The sequence below is a fragment of the Dermacentor albipictus genome, unplaced genomic scaffold, assembly GCF_038994185.2.
Source record: "Dermacentor albipictus isolate Rhodes 1998 colony unplaced genomic scaffold, USDA_Dalb.pri_finalv2 scaffold_172, whole genome shotgun sequence".
NCBI lineage: Eukaryota > Metazoa > Arthropoda > Arachnida > Ixodida > Ixodidae > Dermacentor > Dermacentor albipictus.
In genome coordinates, this window is record NW_027225726.1 from 968 (window position 1) to 25362 (window position 24395).

The following is a 24395-nucleotide window of genomic DNA, read 5'->3' on the forward strand; positions in this document are numbered from 1 at the left end:
TAGATAGCTGGGAAAATGTAGACCTAATGTGAGGTCTCATTGCTGCTGCATCGGGCAAAGTTTGACCGAGCAAGCTACAACACGGGCGCTGCTTACACTTACACATGGAGTTGTTTTTTTTCCACTCCCTTTTTTTCGTTTCCAATATCCGCCTTCACACCGGTTTATAGAACGCTGCTATTGAAACAGTCATGCAAACAAGCACTTCTCTACGAACCGGACGGCGTTTCCTTCGCTGCTTTCCCACGCGCCTACCTTCTCGAGAGAGGATGGGCACACGCGGGCGCACTGGCTCCGCGTGCGGAAGGCGCTGGCGTCGGGACATCGGCCGGCCGGGAAGCGCCACATGCGGCAACGGCGGCCGTCGAAGAACCACCACGTGGACCGCACGTGTTCGCTGTGGCAAGGTTGAAGAGTTCGTTTACGAACGCGCCGACTTAGAAGCACTACACGAGGAAACAAGAAACAAGTGCAACTGGACGGGACAAAGCGCGACTAACCAATTATGTCTATATAACTGGTTGAAGACAGCGCGCCCACTGGAGCACAGAGCCGTTGGAGCTCATATTGGAGTGGCTGTTCAAGCACGTCTACAATTTAGACGGAGATAACGTTTGTCCAGGAGCATCCTCCACTACAAATGCTTTTCGGGGCTTATCTTGTCCACAAACGACAATCGTGATCTATGTTGCGTGCACTTTCTTTTTTTATATAGCGCTGCGTGCCCGACGCTTTTCTCTCAGAACGTTATGCCCGCTGCGACACCTTATTACGTGCTTTCCGTTTGTGCCTTGAAAGTTCCGGGACCACAAGGAAGTTTCAATTGACCTCACCCACTTATCTGGACTTCTTGCAACAGGAAAACATACACCTAAGGTCACCTGGTAATTCACTATCGGGATTGTTAAGTGCATGCCTTTACAAAAATGAGTTTACATTGTCTATAGAGTGTCTATAGACTTCTTTTGGACGACTTTGACTTTCTATAGATTAGGTCTATTGTTAATACAAAGTCTACAGACTGTTGACAAAACGGGATAAGCTTTATATTTATTTTTGTCTACTCGCATTATATAGTCGATCTATAGAAACAAGTCGATAAGGTATTTGTTTCTTTGTCTACTTCCCTCTATAGACTACCTATAGACGAATGTAGATACGGTTTTTATTTACTTTTGTTCATTGTTTGTCTATACACTGTCTATAGAATAAAGTCGATACAGCCTCCATTTATGCTTACTGATTATTCGTCCATAATAGACGTCAGCCTATAAAGTGTTGATTATTTTTGTCTAATCCCAGCCTGTAAATGTCCTCGCGCCCATGCACGTATATATATATATATATATATATATATATATATATATATATATATATATACATATATATATATATATATATATATATATATATATATATATATATATTTACCATACAAGCTGGTCCACCAGCCGAAAGTGCAGAAGTGCATTGTGCAAAAGACAACGAATATTGTTCACTTTATTTGAAATTGTAACTACGAAGCTAGCCTCATTGTACATCGTGTCCGAATTAAGTATCATGCACATGTACAAATATTTAAATGTATGCAAATGCCACGTAGCTGCTCAGAACCAAGGTAAAGCTGTTTGCTGTCGCTTGAAGCTACTCCACTGATATAATTATTGTTAATTACGTAATCAACATTTAAATAATTATAATTAGATGAAAAATTTCAAGAAGAAAATTGTAGAACAACATGAGAAACTCCCCATACAGCTGGCTGTTGCTCAAAACATACTACATAAAAGTGTTTTTCTGAGCATGAAAGAAGCCCGCTAATACACGTAAAATTGCCTCGCGACTGGCCACTCGACTTCTTTCAGACTCGGAAAAACACTGTTATGTAGCACGCGTTGAGCTCGGCTTCTTTCAGACTCGGAAAAACACTGTTATGTAGCACGCGTTGAGCAACAAAAAGCTGCATGGGTAGTTTCTCATGTTGCTCTACAATATCCTCATTGACACTTCGCATCTAAATATCATACCCCGAAGTTGATTAAATAATTAAAACTAGTTATCTACTCAAGGGACTGCAAAAAATCTGAGTATCTCCAAGTGACGGCAAACAACATTACCTTGGTTGTGTCCAGCTATGTAGCATTTGTATACGTTAAAGTTTGATCCAAATTAAGTGAAAAACCCAGTATGCTTCTTTGTAATCCAAATGATTCTCCACGGTTTCCTCTATCATCGCCGATGAAGGCCATAGGGTGGGAGGTCACCAAAGATCATGTTAACTTGAGCGAACACTCCATATACCGATTGTAGCAAGTCGTGAAACGAACTAGAAAACAACCGATACTGTAAAAGTCTTATGTTTCAGGTTTACATGCCGTCTATAGATTGACTATACACAAAAGTCGTTAATATCGGCCCTATGCGCGTACGCTGTAGCCAACCGTAGGCACCGGCGGATAATACGGAGCTATGTTTGATGTAAGCCACTGTATATTGCTGAGATTGCTGTAGAGCCTATTTGCAGACTTTAGTATACACACAGTGTATACGTACGCATTTGTTGACCACGTGAGACTACCTACGTAGTCGCAGTCGGCAATTCCAAGACAGTCTTAACAGTTGTCCTAGCATGACTAACGCGGCAATAGAAAAAACGCCGATCCAGTCGTGATAATAGATGTTATGAACGCCAGCTTTAGTTACGAGCGTATTCCAAACAGGCATCAAGCTAACAGCACAGAGACACGTAAGTTGGTAGCTGACAACGCAGACTGTGTGTGTGCGACATATGAACCGATGGCACGCATGTGGTGTGCGCATTGTGTCTCGTCCGATCCTCAGATACTTTTCACGTTGCCGTCATATCTCGGCTGCATCCCTAACATCGAGTGGTTTTTCGTTTTTCGAGTCGTTTCCGTAGCCTGCACTATTGGCGGTGAGGAGTTAAAACAGCGGCGAACAAACAGCCGTAGTACAGTGTTCCGTGACACAGCGGAGGGGAAAAATAGGATGAAAACGGCAAGCTGTTTGCACGCATGTGCATATTCCCGGCTCTGCCTCCACCTCGCTTCATCAAAGGCCGGTGTATGGTCGTTTGTTCGACACTCAGATGATCATCTGTTTAAAACATTGCCCGTGTGCACATTAAAACCCTTACCTCACCCTTTCTCCTCTTGGCGAAGGCCGCTTTTGGAGGTGGCGAGGTGTTTGTCTTGAGGGAGAATATTGGCGGCGAGGAGTTACGGAGTCGCCATCTATCGGAAGCGCCTCGCTGGCGTAGTATGAGGGATCACGTGGCGCGCTCCTCATAGGTTTTGCTGTCAGCGCTAACTGAAAACACCAGCGCGAGCTCTCCCGGATATTTCTGTAAGTACTTTCGAAACGAGAGAAGTTTTTACTGTCTAAATAATAATCTTGGGCAAACTGAAAGCACAGAATCGTTTACAGACGCTATGTCTCTTTACCGAATACGTACAGTGAACGCCACTGCGCGCGGTCGCTGCGATGGAGTCTACCGAAACGGTTTCTTGCGTGAAAGGTAGGTAAACGCTGAGAGCAAACTATGTGAAATATGTTCTTATAGTGTTTTTTTATAACTAAATGGAGCGTAATAGGATGAAGCCTCAATGCAGCGATCGCACAGATTCGCAGCGACCGACTGCGCGTCTGCATGCTTGTACGCGCACTGTTTTGCTTTCGCCGCGTGCGCGCTTTCGCACGGTGCCATGAGCTTTAGGCCACAGAATATGAGAATTTGACAGTGTACAAGCAACCATCGTTGCGTGGGCGCTATCAGAGCTGTTCAGAAATAATTTCATTGTAGAGACTTCGACGTCTACGGGGACTGTGACGTGCGGTCGCGACGATTAAATTTTTCTTTTTCTTCTAAATTCTTGGACGTTTCAATATTATTTCTCGAGTTGCGCCGCACTGTATGTTTATTGATGTTTTCAGCGTGCGATTTCACGCTGCTTCTTTTTTGTAATCCAGTGCACAGAATTCATAAACACAAACATGACCATATGCCATGCTTTTTTTAATGTGCTTCCTACCGCTCTCTTTCCAGTCCAGTGAACTTGCTAGTATCTATAGCATCGAGAAGTTCATAGACCAAACCGTCATGACATTAGTCGAGCAGCGGACTCGGGCGAGCGTCGCAGTGCGCGTTTTCCGAACATCGCAGACCCGGCGCCGTAGCAGAAATCTTCCTCGCCTCTGCGCTTGCTGCATACTGTTAGATATGGGGCTGTTTCCTGCGCCTACTTCGAGGTCTGGAGACAACATCCAATCGCGCCACTGTTAAGAGCGCAGAAACACGGAAAGCACATTCCAGAGGAGCGCACGTGCAAACAAGTTGGCAGCCCCCACTTCGTGTGCCGCCGGGGGAGGTATTCAATGCTTGACTCTTCCAGAAAACGAGGGGATAGCCCGGCACTGTTGCAAGGAAAGTGGGTCCCGAAGCAAGACGGCTGTGATGTACCGGGAAGGCCTGGCAGCGTAGCCCCCATACGCCCATTGTGCCGACGTGTTGCAAGCCAGTGAGGCAAGTCCACAGGGAGAAGTAAGGCACCGTGAAAGTAAGGCACCCTGCCCGCCTTGGTCCGCCGTCGCCCCCACCTGGCTATTGTGACGGCGAGTTGTGAGTCACCAAGGCAAGACCGCAGGGGGACCAAGCGGCGACTCTCTTCGCCGGGTATGACACCATCGCACGGGCGTCTGCCATTGGCCTAAAATGGCGTCATCTGAGCGGGCTCGCCCATTGGCTGAACTTCGTTTTAAGCCGAGACCTCGAAGGGTTTAAAAGACGCAGACCGGGAGCAGCGGAGGAGCATGCCAGAGCATTCCAGAGATTCCTGGAGCTTTCCCCTGATTCACCTCTCTCGAACTTCTTGCGACGGGCCGCAGCGTCCGAGTTGCTGCCAGCCCGTAATGATTGTACGACTGTTACTTGACTCTCACCTCTCTGTATATAATGTAAAACAAATCCTCCAAGTCTGTTTTCATCCCGAAGTCCGTCCTCAACCATTACATCTGGTTGGCAGCGGTGAAATCGCCTCCGAATGCATCAGCTGGTGGCAGCAGTACGGATAAACCTTCGTCGAGAGAGATCCTAAGGAACCGGGAAGAGCGAAGAAGAGAGAGCCTTCGTCGAAAGAGGTCCGAAGAAACTGGGAGTAGCGAAGAAGAGCGAGCCTTCGACCCAGGGAGTCCGGAGGAACCGGGAAGAGCGGACAAATGAACCGGATGGCAGGGTGCTGCAACCGGAAGTGAGCGCGTGGTTTTTTTAATTTTGATTTGCCAGACTCAAATGTTGTGTGTTCATTTTGATAGTTCTGGGAATCGGGAGTTTGTTGCATTGTGTGTTTGCACAAATTAAGGAAAACAGTTCTAACCACCAGTCGGGGCAGCTGCCGTGGATCTTAGAAGGTTGACGAGGTTAGACTTGTTGTTGGTGTGCGACGATTTGGGAGTTGAGGCGGATGAGCGGATGAAAACGCCAGCTATCATAACGGCGATTAACGATAGTGGCAATGATGGCAAAAGCATTGAGCTTGCTTGGGAGGTGATACAGGAGCCACGGGGGCGTGAGCGTCGTGAACGTGTGCGTGAGCGTCGTGAACGTGAGAGTGAGCGTAAGCGTCAAGAACGCGAGAATGAACGGAAGCATGAGCTTCAAGAACTTACTCTTAGGTGTGAGCGTCACGAACGTGAGAATGAACGTAAACGTGAGCGTGAGCAAAAGTATGAGAGAGAGAAGGCAGCACTGATCAAAGAGATACAGTATTGTGATCAGTTAATGGCACAGAGGCAACGGCTGTCTGAGAATTCTGTAGGTAGTACAGAGCGAAAGAATGAGGCAGCATCGAGTGGATTTTCGCCAAAAGCCGACGAGTAGAGTAGTGCCTGTGGGATTGGCTGCAGATTCATAAGTGAAAAGAAAAGCCTAGCTGCTAACGATGCTTTCGTGGCAACAGAGGCCATTAAAGGCCGCAAGGAGAGCGACGAGGTGCTGTGCCAACAGAGGACTGTAGAGACAGCTACGCCAGCCGCGAACAAATTGGCACAGTTACCGCGCGTGTGCGTCGCTTGTAATGTTAGCGAGGTTGTTGCTAGCGAAGAAGAGGGTACTGCTGAACCGACAGACGCGAGCACCCATGTAGAGCCAGATTAGCGTGCAGAAGTTAAATGCGAACTGGACGATGCAGTTGAGAGTAGTTCTCGGGATAGCGAGCTTCGTAGTTCACAAGAGAACAACTGCATTCTTCAGGGATCGGTGCGGCTCTCCGCCAGTATAAATGGCCTAGATAGGGATGATTCAGTTGTTAATCATTCGGACTGTGCGCGTGAGACAGCGATCGATACCGACGGTTGTGTGCCGATGCACAGCGTGAGCTGGGCAATGTAGTAGAGGGCAGTTCGCAAGAGTGCGAGTTGTCTAACTCGAGTAAAGCCTGCTGCATTGTGCCAGAGTCGGTTGAGCTGTCCGCCAGTCGAGGCAGAGAGAGTGTTGATTTAAATGTAAATCACTCAGACTGTGCGGGTAAGAGACCGATCCGGGCCGACGAAATGTGTACCGGCCAGCACGAAGCGCGAGAAGGCGGCATGAAAGCGAGTGCAAAGAAAAAGCGCCGTAAAAAGAAGCGCGGTAAAGACAGAAAGATGGTAACTAATGCAGCGCCGCCAAAGATGGCGAGAAACCCGAAAGAGCAGGGTGCGAGGAAAAAGGTGCGGTCGTCACGGACGATGTTTACGCATCCGAAACGTCCGAGCCGCCGGTCAAAGGGGGACCGCGAAGTATGTTCTGCACGGACGCGGACAAAGGGCACGGGGCAGTTAAACTCCTCGTCGTTCCGTAGTTCTTTTCAAAGCTCAGCGTGCAGTTCAAAGAAGCGCAAGGTGGCAGGACGAGACCAGGTGGGGAGTAGCGACGCGGTCAATCGAGTTTTTGAGGAAAGCGAGGCGCCAGGACGCAAAGTGGCAGGAGACCATAACATCTTGCGGGAGCTGATACTGAGTCAGCCCTTTTGTTGTTCGTCGGCAGCCAGAGTAGCTTTCAAACTCAAAGTCCGACTCAAAGTATGAGTCAGACATAAGCGTTTGGAAAGGGAGGCCACGATCGCTTCCGTAGAAATGAAGTGTTTGTTTTTTATTTTGAGCATCGGAAAGTTTTCGCGAATTGAGACTAGGATTTCTTTCAATGTGTAAGGTTTGAGCTTTGTTTGTGTTTTCGTTTGAGAAGCTCCGAGATTTGAAAGATGAGGTATGTGTAAACATGTAGTCTCGCGAATGTTAGTTAATGAGTAAATAGGCTTTCTTTTTTTCTTCTGTGTGAGTAACCTGAGGGTCAAGGTTATTGTTGAGAGGCCTATCGTAACGCGCGTGTGTTTTAGTTATCCTTTTTTTATAAGCGTTTATTATTTTCTAAGGTTAACCGCATAGTTTTCAGTGAGTGCATGATTTGCACTGAGAAGCGTTCGTAGTTCCATTAGCGCGTGTCCTGTGTAGACGGAAGGAAGCAGATTTATGACTGGGTTGCTCGTGTGTGTTGAGGGCAGCCGTATTCTGACTTCTTTAGTGAGCGTGCCTGGAACTAGTTATTAGAAGACGCTATATTTTAAGAGTTCTGCGGAGTGTGTGAGTCCCGCAATTTTAATTGTTCGTTTAAGTCACGTGTCCTGTAGGACTTTCAGGGGAAAAACGTGAGTAGGCGTAACTGAAAAGTTTGCCTACAACGCAAATACGCGTTCTGTTTAGTGACCACAAGGCTAGTGCGCTTGTGATTACGTACTTCTGAGGTTGACCGGATTGTTCAGTGGCACCAATACATGCGATAAGTACGCCACTACGATAGATTGGAAACATGCTGTTCGTGTAGTTAGGCCACTTAAGCTATGTTCGGCTGTTTTCATTTGTTGTTTGCATCGTCGGCGACACTTTGTTTTGCAACAACAATAGTACTCTGGTCTTGTCGGCATTCGGGGAGAAATGGATAGCGGTTTGGAAGGGTGGTTGGAACTGCTTTGTCAAAATTGGGGAACTAAAAATCAGGGTTGATTTCGATTCAGCAATAGCCTGGCGAGTCAGGGGTGAAGAGTCTGCGCTTACGCGTAGTGCAGCGCTGTGTTGTTTTGTTTGTTTGCCGTATGTTCTCCAGGGCCCAGGATCCCGAAGTTCGTCAAACGAGGCTCGACACCAATACCCTGCAGGTTCTTTCAGCGTTCCTCATGGCCAGCGAATTGAGTTCACCGGCCATTCAGAACATCCGGGGCGAGGACGAGCTGTTAGATATGGGGCTGTTTCCTGCGCCTACTTCGAGGTCTGGAGACCACATCGAATCGCGCCACTGTTAAGTAAAGAGCGCCCAAACACGGAAAGCACATTCCAGAGGAGCGCACGTGCAAACAAGTTGGCAGCCCCCACTTCGTGTGCCGCCGGGGGAGGTATTCAATGCTTGACTCTTCCAGAAAACGAGGGGATAGCCCGGCACTGTTGCAAGGAAAGTGGGTCCCGAAGCAAGACGGCTGTGATGTACCGGGAAGGCCTGGCAGCGTAGCCCCCATACGCCCATTGTGCCGACGCTTTGCAAGCCAGCGAGGCAAGACTATGGTGGCTGGAGGGGGAGGTGTCGGCATCGGAGCGCCGGAGAGGCAGAATTTTTTCAGGACGACGCGGCGGCGCTGCTGTCGGCTCCGAGATGCCTCCCGTACGCTGGCTAAGGTCCGCTGCGGTTATTTGGTTCCGCTGTGAAGTGCTTTCTCGCTTCGCGGCTTTTTGGGGCGCAATACGCGCATCGGAAAATCATTTTAAAGGCTAGGGGACTTTATCACTGCAGCTGGCCTAACGTACTATGTACTAAATTTTGGTCATTTTATCGCCGCGCTTTAGCTTCGCGCTCAGTGCAACACTTGTGAAACTCATAATTGCACCAAACATAAAGCTTCCGCAGTAGGCGGTTGTTTGCAGTTTGCCAGTGCCGCTTTAATATCTTAAGGGTCTATTATGGGGTGCCGTATACAGTTCTGCCTGGCGTTACTTTATTAGTGTCTTGAGCTACAGGCGCTTGTCCTAATCGTCTACTGGTTGGTGCGCGCCTCATTGAAGTGCGCGCCTCAGTTAAAAAGGGCCGCTCGGGTGAACCATGATTATTTCAAGTTTATTTAATTTCGCAATGAAAGGTAGAACTGTAGGCACCATTGTAATGGTCAGAACTCAGCATAATGAGAGCGTTAAGGAAAATTTGGTTTCCAGTATTAGAAACCTGCAAAGAACTAAGTTCGCGTATTTAGTACCACTCAAATAATGCCAAAAATGCCTTAAAAAGGAATATTTAATTTTAATGAAATAATACACACGACTCTATATACATGGTTGTTAGCTCTCAACCAAACAATATGCCACGAAATGGAGCGCAAATCCAATATATAATGGAGGTATATACCCAGAAACGGTGAACAAGGTGCAGTGCAAACAATAATTTGTCCGGTGGGAAATTCTGTTCAGATATGTAGATATTTCTAGGCATACAATGTGATGTGAACAATTCCTGTTTCACATGTACAAACACTTCATGTTGGTCTTGCTGATATAAACTTTGCAGTTATGCAGTTATGTTGTGCGCCTCAACTTGAGGTACATCATTTTTTCTCGCTTCCCTTGCTTCGATGCGTTCTCTCCTGCGACACGGACGTGCAACCTCGTGATGACAAGAAACCGTATGATTGGTGATTTCTACGCTGTGCTGCGCACAGCCAACCATATCCAGCTTATTTATTGACAGGCAGGAAATAAGGCCCATGATGCTGTCAGCCTTCAACTTGTTAAAGCTGAAACAATGCGTGAAGGCATCTTTCATCGCAGCACCCAAGTCTTTTAGTGCCTGAGATGGGTAAAGTAGGCCACCTCTATCCATGTAGTTGGTAAGGCACGACTCTTCCGGAAGCAAGCGCGAGTCTTTTTCTTGACAACAGCTAGGGAACACTCTTCGCACTTTCTCATTAGTATTTTCCTGGTAACATACCCGCTAACGTAGCAGGGTATGCGAGAGTCGCTATTTGATCCCACCATTTCACGATGATCTGGCATCGCATCACAATGCTTTACCATCTCGTGAACTTCCTTTAGGTGGCCCTCATCCAGGAGATCATCCAGCTTACTCTACATGCCGACCAAAATTTTCCAGTGGTGTGGGTCAAGAAGGCTACTCAGAACTCCTTATGACAAGCAAACAAAAGCGGGGAATGCGAAGCTAACTTCACCACAGACTTCACGACGCGCACTTGGAGCCGGAGAAATTGCTCAAACACATCACCCAAGGCATCTCGGAGACGACCAGCGCGCCACCTGTCGCTGTCATGAAAAAATGCCGCACCGCCATACGCGGCGCAGCCCAGCCGATGCTGACACCTCCCCCTCTAGCCACCATAGCAAGACGGCAGGGAGAAGTAAGGTACCGGGAAAGTAAGGCACCCTGCCCGCCTTGGTCCGCCATCGCCCCCACCTGGCTATTGTGACGGCGAGTTGTGAATCACCAAGGCAAGACCGCAGGGGGACCAAGCGGCGACTCTCTTCGCCGGGTATGACACCATCGCACGGGCGCCTACCATTGGCCTAAAATGGCGTCATCTGAGCGGGCTCGCCCATTGGCTGAACGTCGTTTTAAGCCGAGACCTCGAAGGGTTTAAAAGACGCAGACCGGGAGCAGCGGAGGAGCATGCCAGTGCATTCCAGAGATTCCTGGAGCTTTCCCCTGATTCACCTCTCTCGAACTTCTTGCGACGGGCCGCAGCGTCCGAGTTGCTGCCGGCCCGTAATGACTGTACGACTGTTACTTGACTCTCACCTCTCTGTATATAATCTAAAATAGATCCTCCAAGTTTGTTTTCATCCCGAAGTCCGTCCTCAACCCCTACAATACCTGAGTTGTAGCCGATTACTGTTTGCCGGTTTTATGTTTCGCTAGCCAAGCTTCACGCAGCTTCTTGTCCTGCGGCTACGTGTGAATAAGGCTGACACCGGGCTCCGTTGCGTACGTGCGGCACCGAGCAGTAGCCTACCATGTTGCGCGCCTTCAAAGGCAGCCACTACCTATTGTAGTGCTTTCCAGCGTTGTAAAGGAGACACTCGAAGCGGGAAAATCTCGCCACTAAATGAGGACCCCATCGTACAAGGGAATTTAAACTCTTGTTTTCAGCTCGCTTCGGCGCTCCCGAAGCAGCGGACGCGGCCGTTATGTCCATGTCATCCCTAATAGCACGTCACGCCGACGGTGGCGCCAGCTTTTCCAGTGGTGGAGCTCGAGGCCAATAAACTCATCAGTTTCTCGCTCACTTACAACATGTGCCAAATCCTCTGAGCGCACCCAGTCCTTCGCAGGCGGTATGCCTGTGCGGCCGAGCATATGCGTACGTCATTACTGTATTGATGGGTTTGACCTACTATCACAACAGAGAACTTGCACTAACATGTGTGCAGGTATCCCGTTTGCGGTACGCTGGAAGATATGCTAGAAACGCACTGTGTTACTCATCGTCGTCGGTGATAATGAGAGCGCCTCAAAGGTCTTGTAAAGGCTTTTTTCAAATAGTGCATTGATACAAGCGTGTGTTCCATTTCCATGCGATATGCCACAGCGTTTGTAACACTGCGCGCCAACGCATTTCCTTCATCCATGGAGAAAAAAAAACTGAAAAATGGGAAAGAAAAGCAACCCGCTTCGCGCGCATGGCACGCAGAGAGAGAGAGAGACAAATGAAGAGGGAAAAGGCGCTAGGTTTTTCTCGGAGCGCTCACGCCCTCGTCGCTCTGAGTGCGCAATTTAACGGCAGCTAAAACCCCTTAAACTTCGTAAAGTAGCGCCACGCTTTGAAGAATTCCGCCTCCTCCTCGGACGCTGTGGCCGACGCCGCGTCGCTATTGGCCTAATGGCATCACGTGGATCAACGCCCCGGCCTCGTTTGTTTACAGCCGCGCTTTAGCGTTTATTTTCGCTTGAGAAGCGTCTACATAACTTTACGTCTACAAGGAGGCGTGTTGGCGCCGTTGCTCTTCTGTGTTTTGATTTGCGAACGCCTTGAAGTTTTGTGGCAAGTGCGACGTCGCTTCACGGAATTTTCTATGACTATGAACTGCTGCGCCTTCGGGTACCTAAATGGTTTTAGCAAAGGCAAGAAGCTCTTCTTGAAACCATCCGGTAAGCGTGTAAGTGTGAGCGCGAGTGCGTGTGAGTGCAAGTGTGAGTGAGTGCCAGTGAGTGCGAGCGGAGGTGAGTGCGAGATAGTGCCAGTGAGTGTGAGTGGAGATGAGTGTGAACGAGAGTGAGTGCTTGTGTGAGTGGAAGTGAGTGTGAACGTGGTGAGTGCTTGTGAGTGAGTGGAGGTAAGTGTGAACATGAGTGAGTGCCTGTGAGTGCGAGTGTAGGTGAGTTTGAACGTGACTGAGTGCTGTGAGTGTCAGTGGAAATGAGTGTGAACGTGGTGAGTGTGTGTGAGTGGAGGTGAGTGTGAACATGAGTTTGAGTTCAGGAGAGTGTGAACGTGGGTGAGCGGAGGTGAGCGTGAACGTGAGTTAGTGAGTGCGGGTGAGTGTAAATGTGAGAGTACTTGTTGTTCAGGCGAGTCTGAATATGAGTGTGAATGATGGTATGAACGTGAGTGCTCGTGAATGTTAGTAGACGTGAGTACGAAGGTGAGCGAGTGAGCGTGAGTAGACGTGTGAGCGTGGGCGAGTATATCATAGCTAGCACAAGTGAAGACGTTGAAAGGTCCCTTTAAGAGTGGAACACGATAGCGTAAATGTGCTGCGTTCGCATCTGAAATCATGGGAGGCTGTTGGCGAGACCCTATCGAAGAGGAAGTTGACGCAGCATCGAAGGCACGCGCATGTGCCACGTCCGAACTGGGAGAGCTTAATTCAGAAGCTAAGAATTTGGGAAATAGGGGCACTCCACAGGGGGATATGCTCTCACCTATGCTATTAAATTTAGCAATGTCCAAGGTTGCAAGAAATGTTGAGAAAATTGAGAGCATACACTATGTGGCATACGCCGACGACATAACCATATGGAGTGCCTAGTGTAATGTAGGACAAACAGAGACCAGATTACAAAAAGTTTATATGTTGTAGAACTTTTGGTCATTAAACATCGCAGAAAAAGTCGTAAATCGAGCGGTTACATTCGGGAAGATGAGCCAAGAGTGTGCTTATGCACTCATGAAGGATCCGCAGTCTGGCTAGGTGAAAAATTCCATGGTTCTTTGGTATTACTTAAAATGAAACAATGCTAACTGCAGAGCAATACAACAGATCTCGAATAAAACGGATGAAGCCTTTAGGTTACTCAGGAGAATTACCAATAGACACAGAGGCTTGAGGGAAGACAGCGCTTTGAGGGTAATACACGCCTTTGCTCTCTGTCACTTCACTTATGTGGCTGGACTATTGAAATGGATGCAGGCAGAACTTAACAAACCTAATGTGATGCTTAGGAAGCTTGTTAACCCGTCCGTTGCCGCCCGCCGCGCACGCGTGAGGGCCATCGTACCGCGCATTTTTTTTTTCACCGAAAGTACGCGCGCGTGCCACACGCTCACGTTTCTGTGCGTCATGAGCGCCTAAGCGAAATATTTGCTGGACGCTTATCAAAATACACTTATTGACATTTGATACATATTCACACTTTACTCTGTGCAGTTGTTTCCATTCACAGGAGTTTCATCGTGTGAAAAATATTGAAACGCTCAGCTGGGAATGTGAAGAGCAGCAACTCAGTTTTCGCACTCCCAGCGGCTTTCACTTTTCCCCCTTTAGCCTTACACACCAGGCATTGCCTTGAGACTGCTCATCGCTGTCGCTATCAAAGGGGATATCCAGTATCTCACGCTCGGAGAGAGTACGCCATTCACTAGACGCCGCCATTCCTTCTGCCGCTAGACACCATCATAAAAACAAAACGAAAACAGAAAAGCGCGTTCAAATGACACAACTCATTACTGCCATCTACACGTAATATATTCAAGCATCTACAGATAAAGTGATCAGTGCTGCCGTTTGTCGACAGCTTCAGGAAACCCTAAAATCGGCAGCCCGGCGATTCGCCGACTTCAGCAACATTGCCACTGCACGTATGACCTTCGATTCGCCGGCTTTTACAGCGAATGGGTTGAAGTAGCCCTAGGGATACCGAGTAACGCTGCAACGGAAAAACTCGTGAGTTTAGGGGTGCACAACACGATGGAAGAAATAGCGGAGGCCCAGCAGCTAGCGCAACACAAAGACTGACAAAATCACGAGCTGGCAGGAACATACAACAGACAATAGGTGCAGAACTGAATAGATCAAGGAGCTCAATAGAGACTGAAGTAGAATTAAGCTCTGAAGCTAGGAATAAAATCACAATCAACCCTCTCTCAAGAAAAATGCATCCAGAATATAATATAATATCAAAAGGAGAAAGGCAAGAGCTAAAGCACTCCTACAGGAAACAGAGCAGCATGCACCAACTGGCTGCCTGGGGGAAAGGTAAAGAAGCAGATACGGCCATTGTATGAAATTCTCAAGGGAAGGTGCAATACGCTATCACTATATATGTTTACAAGGACCCCATGATGGCTGAACAAGCGGCAATTGCTTGAGCCATCAGGCTTAATAATAGGGGCCTGTATTTACAGTGATTCTAAAGCGCTATAAAGGGTTTTGATAAAGGCTACGTAGCTGGAGTTGCAGCAATTTTTTGAAAACATTGGGAATATGAGAACTGAAATACGGTGGTTTCCTACACATATGGTGAAAGTGGACGAGACTCGGGTAAACTTCAATAAGGTTGCTCATGACTTGGCACGAGGACTTGCTAACCGTGACAGTCACAACCAAGCCGTTCACCATCAAGCCAGGGAATTCAGAGATCATTTAATAACTTACAATGACATTAGCAAACATTACTATCTGGGACGCAGGCGATTCCCATTGCCACATTCAGAACTGAACAGGGCTCAGGCAGTCTCACTGCGCTTATTGCAAACAGCTACGACATATCCCACCCCGTACCACATTAATAGGATAGGAATAACTTCAATAAAGTGCCGGCAACCAACGGTTCAACGCGTCGTGACGCTGGCCAAGCGTCGACCAGGGGTTATTAGCCCCGAGAACGAACTACAGGGGCGCTGCGAGCGCCGCTCGCGTGACGTCAGGGCAAGGACTCGCGCCTGTCGTCTGCTACAGTTCGGGCGGTGTCCGGGCGCTTTCGGCGGTGTTGTCGTTTGCGCGCCCTCGTTCTCTTTGCTTGTATACTTATGGCGGTCGTTTCAAATATATTTTTACGACGTCTTCATTTGCGAAAATTTATTCAAAGAGCTTATTTCTTAGACGACAATGCAGCTCTCGAAGGCAACGCTACAGTGCCAGCCGAAGGAGGGCAGACCAGCCCATTGCGGGTTTTTCAATCGACAACCGCAAAAATATAGAAAATAAGCATTCACGTATGTTACGATACCTGCCGCGGTGCAACAAGTATGTCGCAGACGCTGGCTATATATGACTTCTGCATCAGTTACAATCCGCTAAAACTGATTTGCTCACGACGAGTAGTTCATGGTGTAATATCGAATTTATGCGTTTCTTCACAGAAACGCTCGGCGGTAACACGAGGACTTAACTAATACTGCAGTTAGGTTCTACAAGTACAACTTGCTTCTTTGACTGCTTCTTAAAATTAGGCGGTTCTTCACGTGCTTATATTAAGCGGCGGCAATTTGAAGCAAAGTTAATGAAGGCTTACGTCTATTTACAGAATACAGAATGGAATGTACCAATATATATTCCCTTTTCTGTGCTACACGTTCAACTCACTTGAGAAATTTACTGGTGTTTGTTGCTTGATGAAAATACATGGCGAATTTGTTTGGCGAACTGACACAGGCTACTCGGCCTAAATTTTTTAGGGAAATATGCCTGTTGGACCGCATGCTGCAGCCAGAAAGAAGTCGAAGCGTCAATCATTAGTAGTATGGGACATATTGAAGATATAATTACCCCATGGAGGGTCAAAAATCAAGTGAATATATATGTAAGTCTTGTGGTGTTTTCATTATCAATGTGTGCGATTGGATTGGAGCAAACTTTATTTTGCCTGCAGTTGGGCGAGGTTCTCTTTTATGTACCGACGAAGCGAATAGTTCTCCGTTTGCACAAATAAACAACGCTGGATCGAGACATGGTGAGACAGAAAGTGCTTGAATTTTGCTTTTCTGGACAATTTAAGCTGCTCTGTAGTAGCTCGAGAATACTTTAGCCATTCCAATTGGAGCTGTAAAAATGCTTTATGGTTTCAATTCGAAATTGTAGTGAACTGATGGGTTTCACGAACAAAGCGTGCCTCGCCATACCGACAGTCGGTTGCTACCGTTGCGTGATGGGTGTGCCATATTGTCGATAAAGGCTACTGAGGGCCACTATGAAATATTCCATCGCTTGCAATTAATTGGCTCTCGATCTTAACAACGAAACTTTTCTCTCAGGTGATTGCTACTATGGTATTTGTGAATTAACTACGTAAATACTCTACATGACGCGCCGTCGTGTTAGCAGCCATGAGCGATTCGATTTTTGGAGGCCTGTTTCTGAGAGGGGTGAAACTAGCAGCAAACTTTTTCATAAAAAATGGGCGCCGAACTCTTTCTTTTACGTATTAATAAATGGCCATATTTGGCTAGAACAACTCACCAGAGTAATAAGAATCATGATGACAGCTTCGCTGGGCAATGTCTTTCTAACACGGATAACATGCTGACGCCAATTACCAAGATTTTCTTTCGTGTAAAATGCAATGTCTCTCATAGCTAAATTCTAAGGGAATGTTAAGTGTTGAGCTAAGCATCGTACACAACTTCGCGTATTGAATTTGCAGACATTCTTTTTACGCAAAATTTATGGACAGAGACGGCGCATATGTGCATTGTAAAACCAGTAGCCCTGTTCAACGCTACATAGCTTGGAATTTCCAAGCCCCAAATTTTATTGACTCACGTGCTTTAGGAGAAGGAACTGTGGTTCAGGCGTGGCAGCAGAAAGAAGCCGACATACCCTTCAATAAGTGCGGCTCGAGCCACCCATACCCCAAGCATACACGATGGGAACGAGCGCGCGCGGCTGCCGAGCGAGACGGAGCGAGCGACATCCTGGCCGTGACGTCACACGCAAGAGGGCGCCACTCCTGATTCTTGCCGCTAATACCCTACTCTGCACTACACCAGTTGGGCCCGTTTGTAGTGGGTCATGAGGCTTGTGCTTTTCGAGCGCACCAAAATATATCCAGAGAGGGAGATTAAGATGGACTGCAACGATTGTAATGGCATCATTGGAATCAGACATATGCTGGCGGGGTGTGCCGCGGCTCTCCTCAACCACGTTGAAGAATGGACACAGTGGGAAAAAAGGATTCAAACCCCATTGTTTAAAGACCAACTAAGGGCCATCCAGAGGGCCCATGATGTCGCTAAAGGGCTTTGCCTGACAGTGCCAAGCCTTGGCTTAAAAAGTCGAGCCTCCGGATGTCATTAAGTTATCACACACGCACACCATCGACCGACAGTGGCTGAATGGGTTAACGTGCTGGTCTCGGAACCCATTGTTCCTGGGGTCGAATCCCCGGCCCGCAATTTTACTTTCAGGTTATCGTGTCTTTATTTATTGCCTTTATCGGAAATTTTCGCTCACGGTCAACAGACGTCGACAACACCGACACCAGATTTTCTGTGAAACTAGCGTCCAAACGCTATCGCGTTAAAAAAGCAACAATCTGTCTAATTCAAGGATATATCGTTATCTGAACCATCATAACTTAAGGTGAAAGGAGTCAACATCCACGTCAAGGTTACTGCTCGTGCGTTGCCGTTCACATTACCGTGATATGCACGTGCATTTGTTCTGTGAATATGCGATCGTTTGCGGGTGCTAGAAAGCGCGGCTCAACTTGATATTGGAAATGCATTTTAGTGCCCGGAGCATCAGTTCATATGAATGAGCGGAAAAATCATCTGTTCTGTTTCATGGAAGCGGAACGGCTTCCAATGGATGTAGGGTAGGGAGGCATGCGAGTGAGGAGGCTGAATTGGTCTTACTCATTCTGTGTGGATTCAAATCAGCCATGTCACTATGAGAAAAGCTCTCCCGTAAAAAATTCACTATCAGCGAAAATTTTTATATTGGGGTGCACGTTTACACGTCACGCCCGTTTCTCTTTTCTCAGTTGACTGACTTTCCAATGTACATTAGTGTTAACGCGATGCATTTGAGTGCTCGAGAAGAGAAACCCAATTATTACGGCATGCCTTCGTTCATCGCTTTAATAGTTCATTGTTACGTTACGTTTTTTTTGTGTAATGCATGGAAAACAACTCTTTCTATTGTCTCAAATACACCAGAGAGACTACTCGCTTGTGCTCTAAGCGTACGTTAGCTCAGCTAATTAATTGTTATGGGTCGCGCAATGAATGAACAACTAAAAAAAGTGCAACTGTTAGAGTGAGCGCAAAGCGCAGAGACATTCAAAATCAGCCATGGGAAGACCTTAGCATACGGCGCCAAAGGGCCGGGAACAGTGTTGCCAGGTCGGACGAAGCGGCGTAGCCTAAAACTTGAGAAACTGGGGCCCTAATGTAGCCAAACACAAACAAGCGCAAAAATCATTGTAGCCAAGTATAGCCATTCTTATTTGCAGTTTTGTTTGTATTATCTATGTGCGTCTGCCTTTCCATGTGCACTTTAGTCTATTGCGTGTGTGGCCTCAAGTTGCACTTGCAGACTTTGCAGTACGCCATCTGAGAGGTGTCGTTACTTACGTGTGCACTTGATGGTGCAACCAAGTCTATCGATTTGAAAAAAAAGTCACGTTTAGTAGAAAGTGTGCTGTTCACCTAAGATAGACCTTGACTTCATACAGCGCTAACCCGCGTACAGGCTAAATCGGACCAAGGCTGTTTCTTTTGCGACCTCAATGCGCAAACTTTATTATTACGCGTCAGCGCCTCTAGGATGGATGGATGGATGGATGGTGCTACGTGCGTCCCCTTTGGAACGGGGTGGTGGGTTGCGCCACCAAGCCCTTGTTATTATATTACCTAAGGTCCTACTTATGTTAAAAAAGAAAAGGGGGAAAAACATGAAGAATTCCCGTAGCCAAAGTTTCTGAGCCCCTATTGGGGCGATTGTTTTTGTGTGCCCTCCGTTGTTGTTGCCCTACTTCCACCAATCTTCCAATCGCCTCTTGCTAATCGCGCGCGCAAGGGCAGCGCCCTCACTAGGGGCTTCAAAGTGCTCCGTCCGTGACCTCCACGAACGCCCGTCGCGCGCCCACGCTTTGACCGTGGATGTCACGCGTCGCACTCAGGCGCACGGCTGAAAATGTAGCGTCGTACGTACGCTTCTTCGTAGCAGCAACTAACATTGGAACCTCTGTCTTGTCACTTTGTCACCGTCTCCATATAGTGCACCGAGGAGAATCAGTCTCTTTACCCCTTTCGAGAGCGCTGCTGTCGCGCGCTCCCTTCGCATCCTTGTTCGTGTTCTGCGTTATGACATCGGAAAACGGGGAACTTAAGACGTTGCGTACTCGAAACAATTGAGCATGATGCTTTCGAACGTGATGCGCAACCTGACATGAGATCTTAGGTAATTGCGCGAATAATTACGAATGACATTTACGTTAGCTCAGCTAATTAATTGTCATGTGTCGCGCAATAAATGAACCACTAAAGAAAGTGCAACTGTTAGAGTGAGCGCAAAGCGCATAGCCATTCAAAATCAGGCATGGGAAGACCTTTACATACGGTGCCAAAGGGCCGGGAACAGTGTTGCTAGGTCGGACGAAGCGGCGTAGCCCAAAGCTAGAGAAACTGTGGCCCTAATGTAGCCAAACACAAACAAGCGCAAAAATTATTGTAGCCAAGTATAGCCATTTTTATTTGCAGTTTTGTTGGTGTTATCTATGTCCGTCTGCCTTTCCCTGTGAATGTGCACGTACGGAATGGTAACCGAAAAAATCACCAGTTTGCGCAAGACACACTTTGTCTCATCGCCCTAACTTGTTCTCTCTCTCTTTGCAGATAGCTTTGCACGGATTAGCCCATGGGACACACTCTAAAATAGTTTCCATTTGCATCAGCCGCCATTTTAGGTCTCTCCCATGCCAAGAACATGCATTCAAATAAGTCGGAAAGGCTACATGCCACTCACTGTATGAATCAGTCTAAGCAAAGCTTCAAAACATTACTGCCCAAAACGGCACTAAGCGCACAGTCGTTTGCGGCGACGAGCACCTCCCGAACATAGCTTGCTCGATATGGTATACGCCGCGACGGCGCATTAAGGCCAAAAATAAATGACAAATTGATGAGTGGTAACCCTGCGAGAACCGGTTACTCTGAAAAAGGAAATTATGTTCATGTACTCATAATAATAATTGTTGGTGTTTTACGTACCACAACCGCGATATAAACATGAGGCACGCCGCAGTGGGCGACTCTCGATTGATTTTGACCACTTGGGTCTCTTTGACGTGCGCCTAAATCTAAGTACCCGGGATTACCTGCATTCCAACGAAGTGCGGCCGCCATGACCGGGAATCGAACCCGCGTCCTCGAGCCAGGAGCGCGACACTTCACCTGCTAAGCTAACGCGGTAAGTTATGTTCACGTCACCTGGTGCACCGACGTCACCGGGGCTAATATAAAAGGAAATTTTTTTTTCTCGGCAACCGCTGCACCAAATTTCACAAGGGTTGTTGCATTTAAAAGAAAAGTTTTAGGTCTAGTGACTGTTGGTTTCGAATAATAATTTGGGTCGTCAATATTTTATGAAATATTGGCAAGAATCGCAGACTTCCAGAAAATGAAACTATCAAGTTTACAACTCCGTAACTCAGCAACGAAAAATGATATTACGATTCTGTGAATTGTATTTCATAGCACCTCTAAAGCGGAGAAAATCTATATGTTACACATGGGTCTCGAAAAATCTAGTAATGCGTAAATACTGCTTTTGCAGAACCCTTGTACACAACGTAAAAAAATTCACGCAATATATAAATTAACATATCTAATTTGCCCGCTTCGAATGACCTAATGGATGCCGTTTACAGAACCTCAATGTCTGTTGTTGATGGAGAGCTATTCATTTGTAGACATCATGCCTTTATATATATATTTTTAAAACCTTCGAACTTTGGAAAATTCTTTCAACAAAATTGAAGCCATAAATCAAAATTCCGCTTCCAACAGTCACTGGAATTTAGATTTCTCTCTCAAGTGCAGCAATTTTCATTAACATCGGTCGTGGGGTTATCTCATAAAAGCGTTGCTGCGTTTTAAGGGCCCGTACATGGTCGCTCCGCACATCCGTTCCGCCCTCGTCCGGCCGCGTGCGTATGGCTCTCTACTGGTGAGCGAGGAGCGGACGCAAGTTTCCCGTCCGCACGCCTGCTCGTCTCTCTTTGGCTGGTCCGAGGCGGATAGTTCGGCTGTCGTCACAGCAAACATGGCGCGTGCTCGAAGCGAAGCGAAGCGGGGACGCAAGGCCTAGGCTACAGCCGCGTCAGAAACAGTCTATTTTTTTCTCCTTTTTGTGATTTTTACTAGAGATATGTGGCACCCATGGAGATAGTCATCGGAAGAAGCAAGCCGGTGTACCCTTCCAGACCTCATCAGTGTGTGCGATCGCCAACAGAAACAGACGGAGCGCAGGAAGTGTGTGTTGTGTTTACGAGAGCGTCGGAAGAAACATTTGAAGCCGTCGACTTCGTGATTTCTTGTGCCATGCTTCGCGTGTGCGTCCCAGACGAGAACTCCATCACGTACACGTGCATTGGTTTCTGCTCTGTGTATGCGGATCGTTGCCGCGATGTGGTGAACGCTAGCCCTTCGAAACTTTCAGAAGTAATGATACGATCAGTAGCGATAAGTTTTTATCGCCTCGTTATCGCTGCCATTCTGCGTGTGCTATACTGCGCGTGAGCCGTTTTGCCGGCTGCGACGCGCCGAGGTGACCGCGACGTTCGAGCTGTGTTCTTGCTGTCATGAAGTGTGTTCGCAAGCTACAAACCGTGATATGTATGTGCGATGTGTCGCAGCGTTGCTGGGTGTAGAAGTGCTCGTTGTACGCGATGTGCGTTTGCTCAGAAGTGAACTGTGCTGAAGCGTTGCCGATCGCGTTTTCATATTTAGTACCCTTACAGATAAGCCCTATCACACCGGCCTTTTCCGCTTCGTACATCTATCGTTTCTTTGAAAAGTTGTTACTGCATGGCTGAAGATGCTTCTATCGGTGGGGGGAAATTAGGGAACATCATAATAATTGCATACGTCAAGAAGTTCAGCGCTGTCGTGAAATGTGGACGCGCCTGAGAGCACTAATGTCATGAATGCAAATTTCTGGCAGCCTTGATTTTCATAATGTGGACACTAGTGTGAAGATCAAGAATTTCTAGATTTCATGAAGTAAATTACTTTATATTTTGTGATGCAAGCGGCTTACATAGCCAAAAATCTTGCTGCTTGTTTTTGACTAGTGACTAAGCACAGAGTCTGTTTGTGAAGACACAAGTGGCATGGTAGATGAATATGTTATAGGTAAGAACTGGATACTACCTTCTTATTAACTAAAAATTTTACATTTGCTGACAAAAAGCACTATGAATGTAAATATGAACACGTGGGACAAGTTGTAACTAGTAAGTGTCACAGGTATGGTGTTATATAATATTCTGCTAGCAGCCAGCAGAGCTGCGTGAAAGAAATTTTGCCCAGAGTTCTTTCTTCCTCACTGGCCAGCCATGGTCACGTTACTAATGCAGGCAGAATTGGTGGGTAAGCTAAAGTTTGTGGTTACTTTGTTTATCCACCCTATTTGATTATCTGGTTTGTGTTGCCTGTTTTGTCACGAGCCTTCAGTTTAAAGCAAACAATAGCACAAGTACCAGCATTATATGCCTGATAAGTGCTTTATTTTCTTTCCTCGTGTTCATTCTGCCAACAGTCATTAGCAAATAATGTGCATTAATCTGACTTGGGCCTGTAAAGTATGTACATTAAATGTTTTTCTTCTGCACTTTCATCTGCCAGTAAGTTTACTGCTACCTATCATTCATGGGTGTGGGATGTTGGACGCTATAAGTGGCGATCTGACTGATCTTTATTTTGAATAGGCCACGATTCCACACATTAACTGAACCGTTTTCAGCTGCGCTGCCAGACTATAGAAAGGGGCACCTCGCCTCTTGTCATTCTTTAGCATGTTCATGGCCACAGTGCGTTGTCCCTGAGAAGTCAGCTGCTATCACAATACAAAACGTGCCTATTGGCTGCTATGAGTTTATCCTGAACACAGATTTTCACAGTTATCTCAGCATTAGTTATGTGACCGAAGCCAGCCAATGAACACGAACTGCTGGCAGAATTTTCAAGTTACTCTGCAGGCAGAGTGTCTGCTCCCTATATTATGTTAGCCACACTGCTTTTTCAGTGTGCTGAATTGTTCTTTTTTGACAGAAGTTTACTACCCAGCCAGACAAGATATTGCCAAACCATCAATTTTAGGCCCGTACACATGGTCACTTCTTTATTTTATGATTTTCTGGGCATGACAGCCATGGCTTAACTTATGCATAGAGTTGAATTGCTGCATGTGAGAAAAAAAAATCACTGCGTAGCTAATCGGAATTAGACTGGTACAAAAAAAGTATTTATCTTTATGGCTTGTAGTATAAGTGGTGCTGTTCATTTGATGCACACAGTAACACGTGAACACAAATGTATGTGTACCTTCCATTTATGTGCATGTGTGTGCGAATAAAACAGCGCAACTTCTAATATCAAAGCACGTTGCACCAACTATACCCATTAAAGATGTTCTACGTGGTAGTCAGCTGATCGTATTGAAATTTTATCACATGGTGCAGTTACAACATTTCATACCTGTATGTAAACCTATTTAAGAACTGTATTCACTGCATGCGAGAATCCATATTTTAGGCCAATGCAGTACCTGGGGTAGCAGCTTTTTAATTAGCTTTTGCCACAGCTCATTAGAGGGATCTTGTTGATTATGCCATCCAAACAACTCATATGAAGGTTTGTGTTTAGTATACCAGTAGTGAAATACTGAATGCAACTGCAATTCTTTGTATACTAGTGAGATTAATTCCACTGCTCATTGTTCTGTAACATGTTGTTCTTCAGTCACACATGGTGACAGTATTTGGCGTCATGAGTTCTAGGCTATTTTTCACATGGGCCTTTTGATGAAGTGAAATCTGCCTCTTCAACAGTCAGTTTAGTGGAAAGCCACCACTGAACCAATAGCTCAAAGGCCAATTCCTGCATGCTTTTCGCCAATCGGGTAGTGCG

At 46.8% G+C, this 24395-nt stretch overlaps 1 protein-coding gene across 1 annotated transcript in view; it reads right to left on the reverse strand.

The window, feature by feature from the left end:
- Window positions 1-255: 255 nt before the first annotated feature.
- The window catches only part of LOC135897592 (uncharacterized), a gene marked incomplete at its 3' end in the record, with an annotated part of 86407 nt that continues 62267 nt past the window's right edge, over window positions 256-24395 (reverse strand). The window contains exon 5 of the mRNA XM_070530523.1: window positions 256-397. Within this exon, the coding sequence (XP_070386624.1) occupies window positions 256-397 (142 nt within the window). The remainder of the gene's footprint in view (window positions 398-24395) is intronic.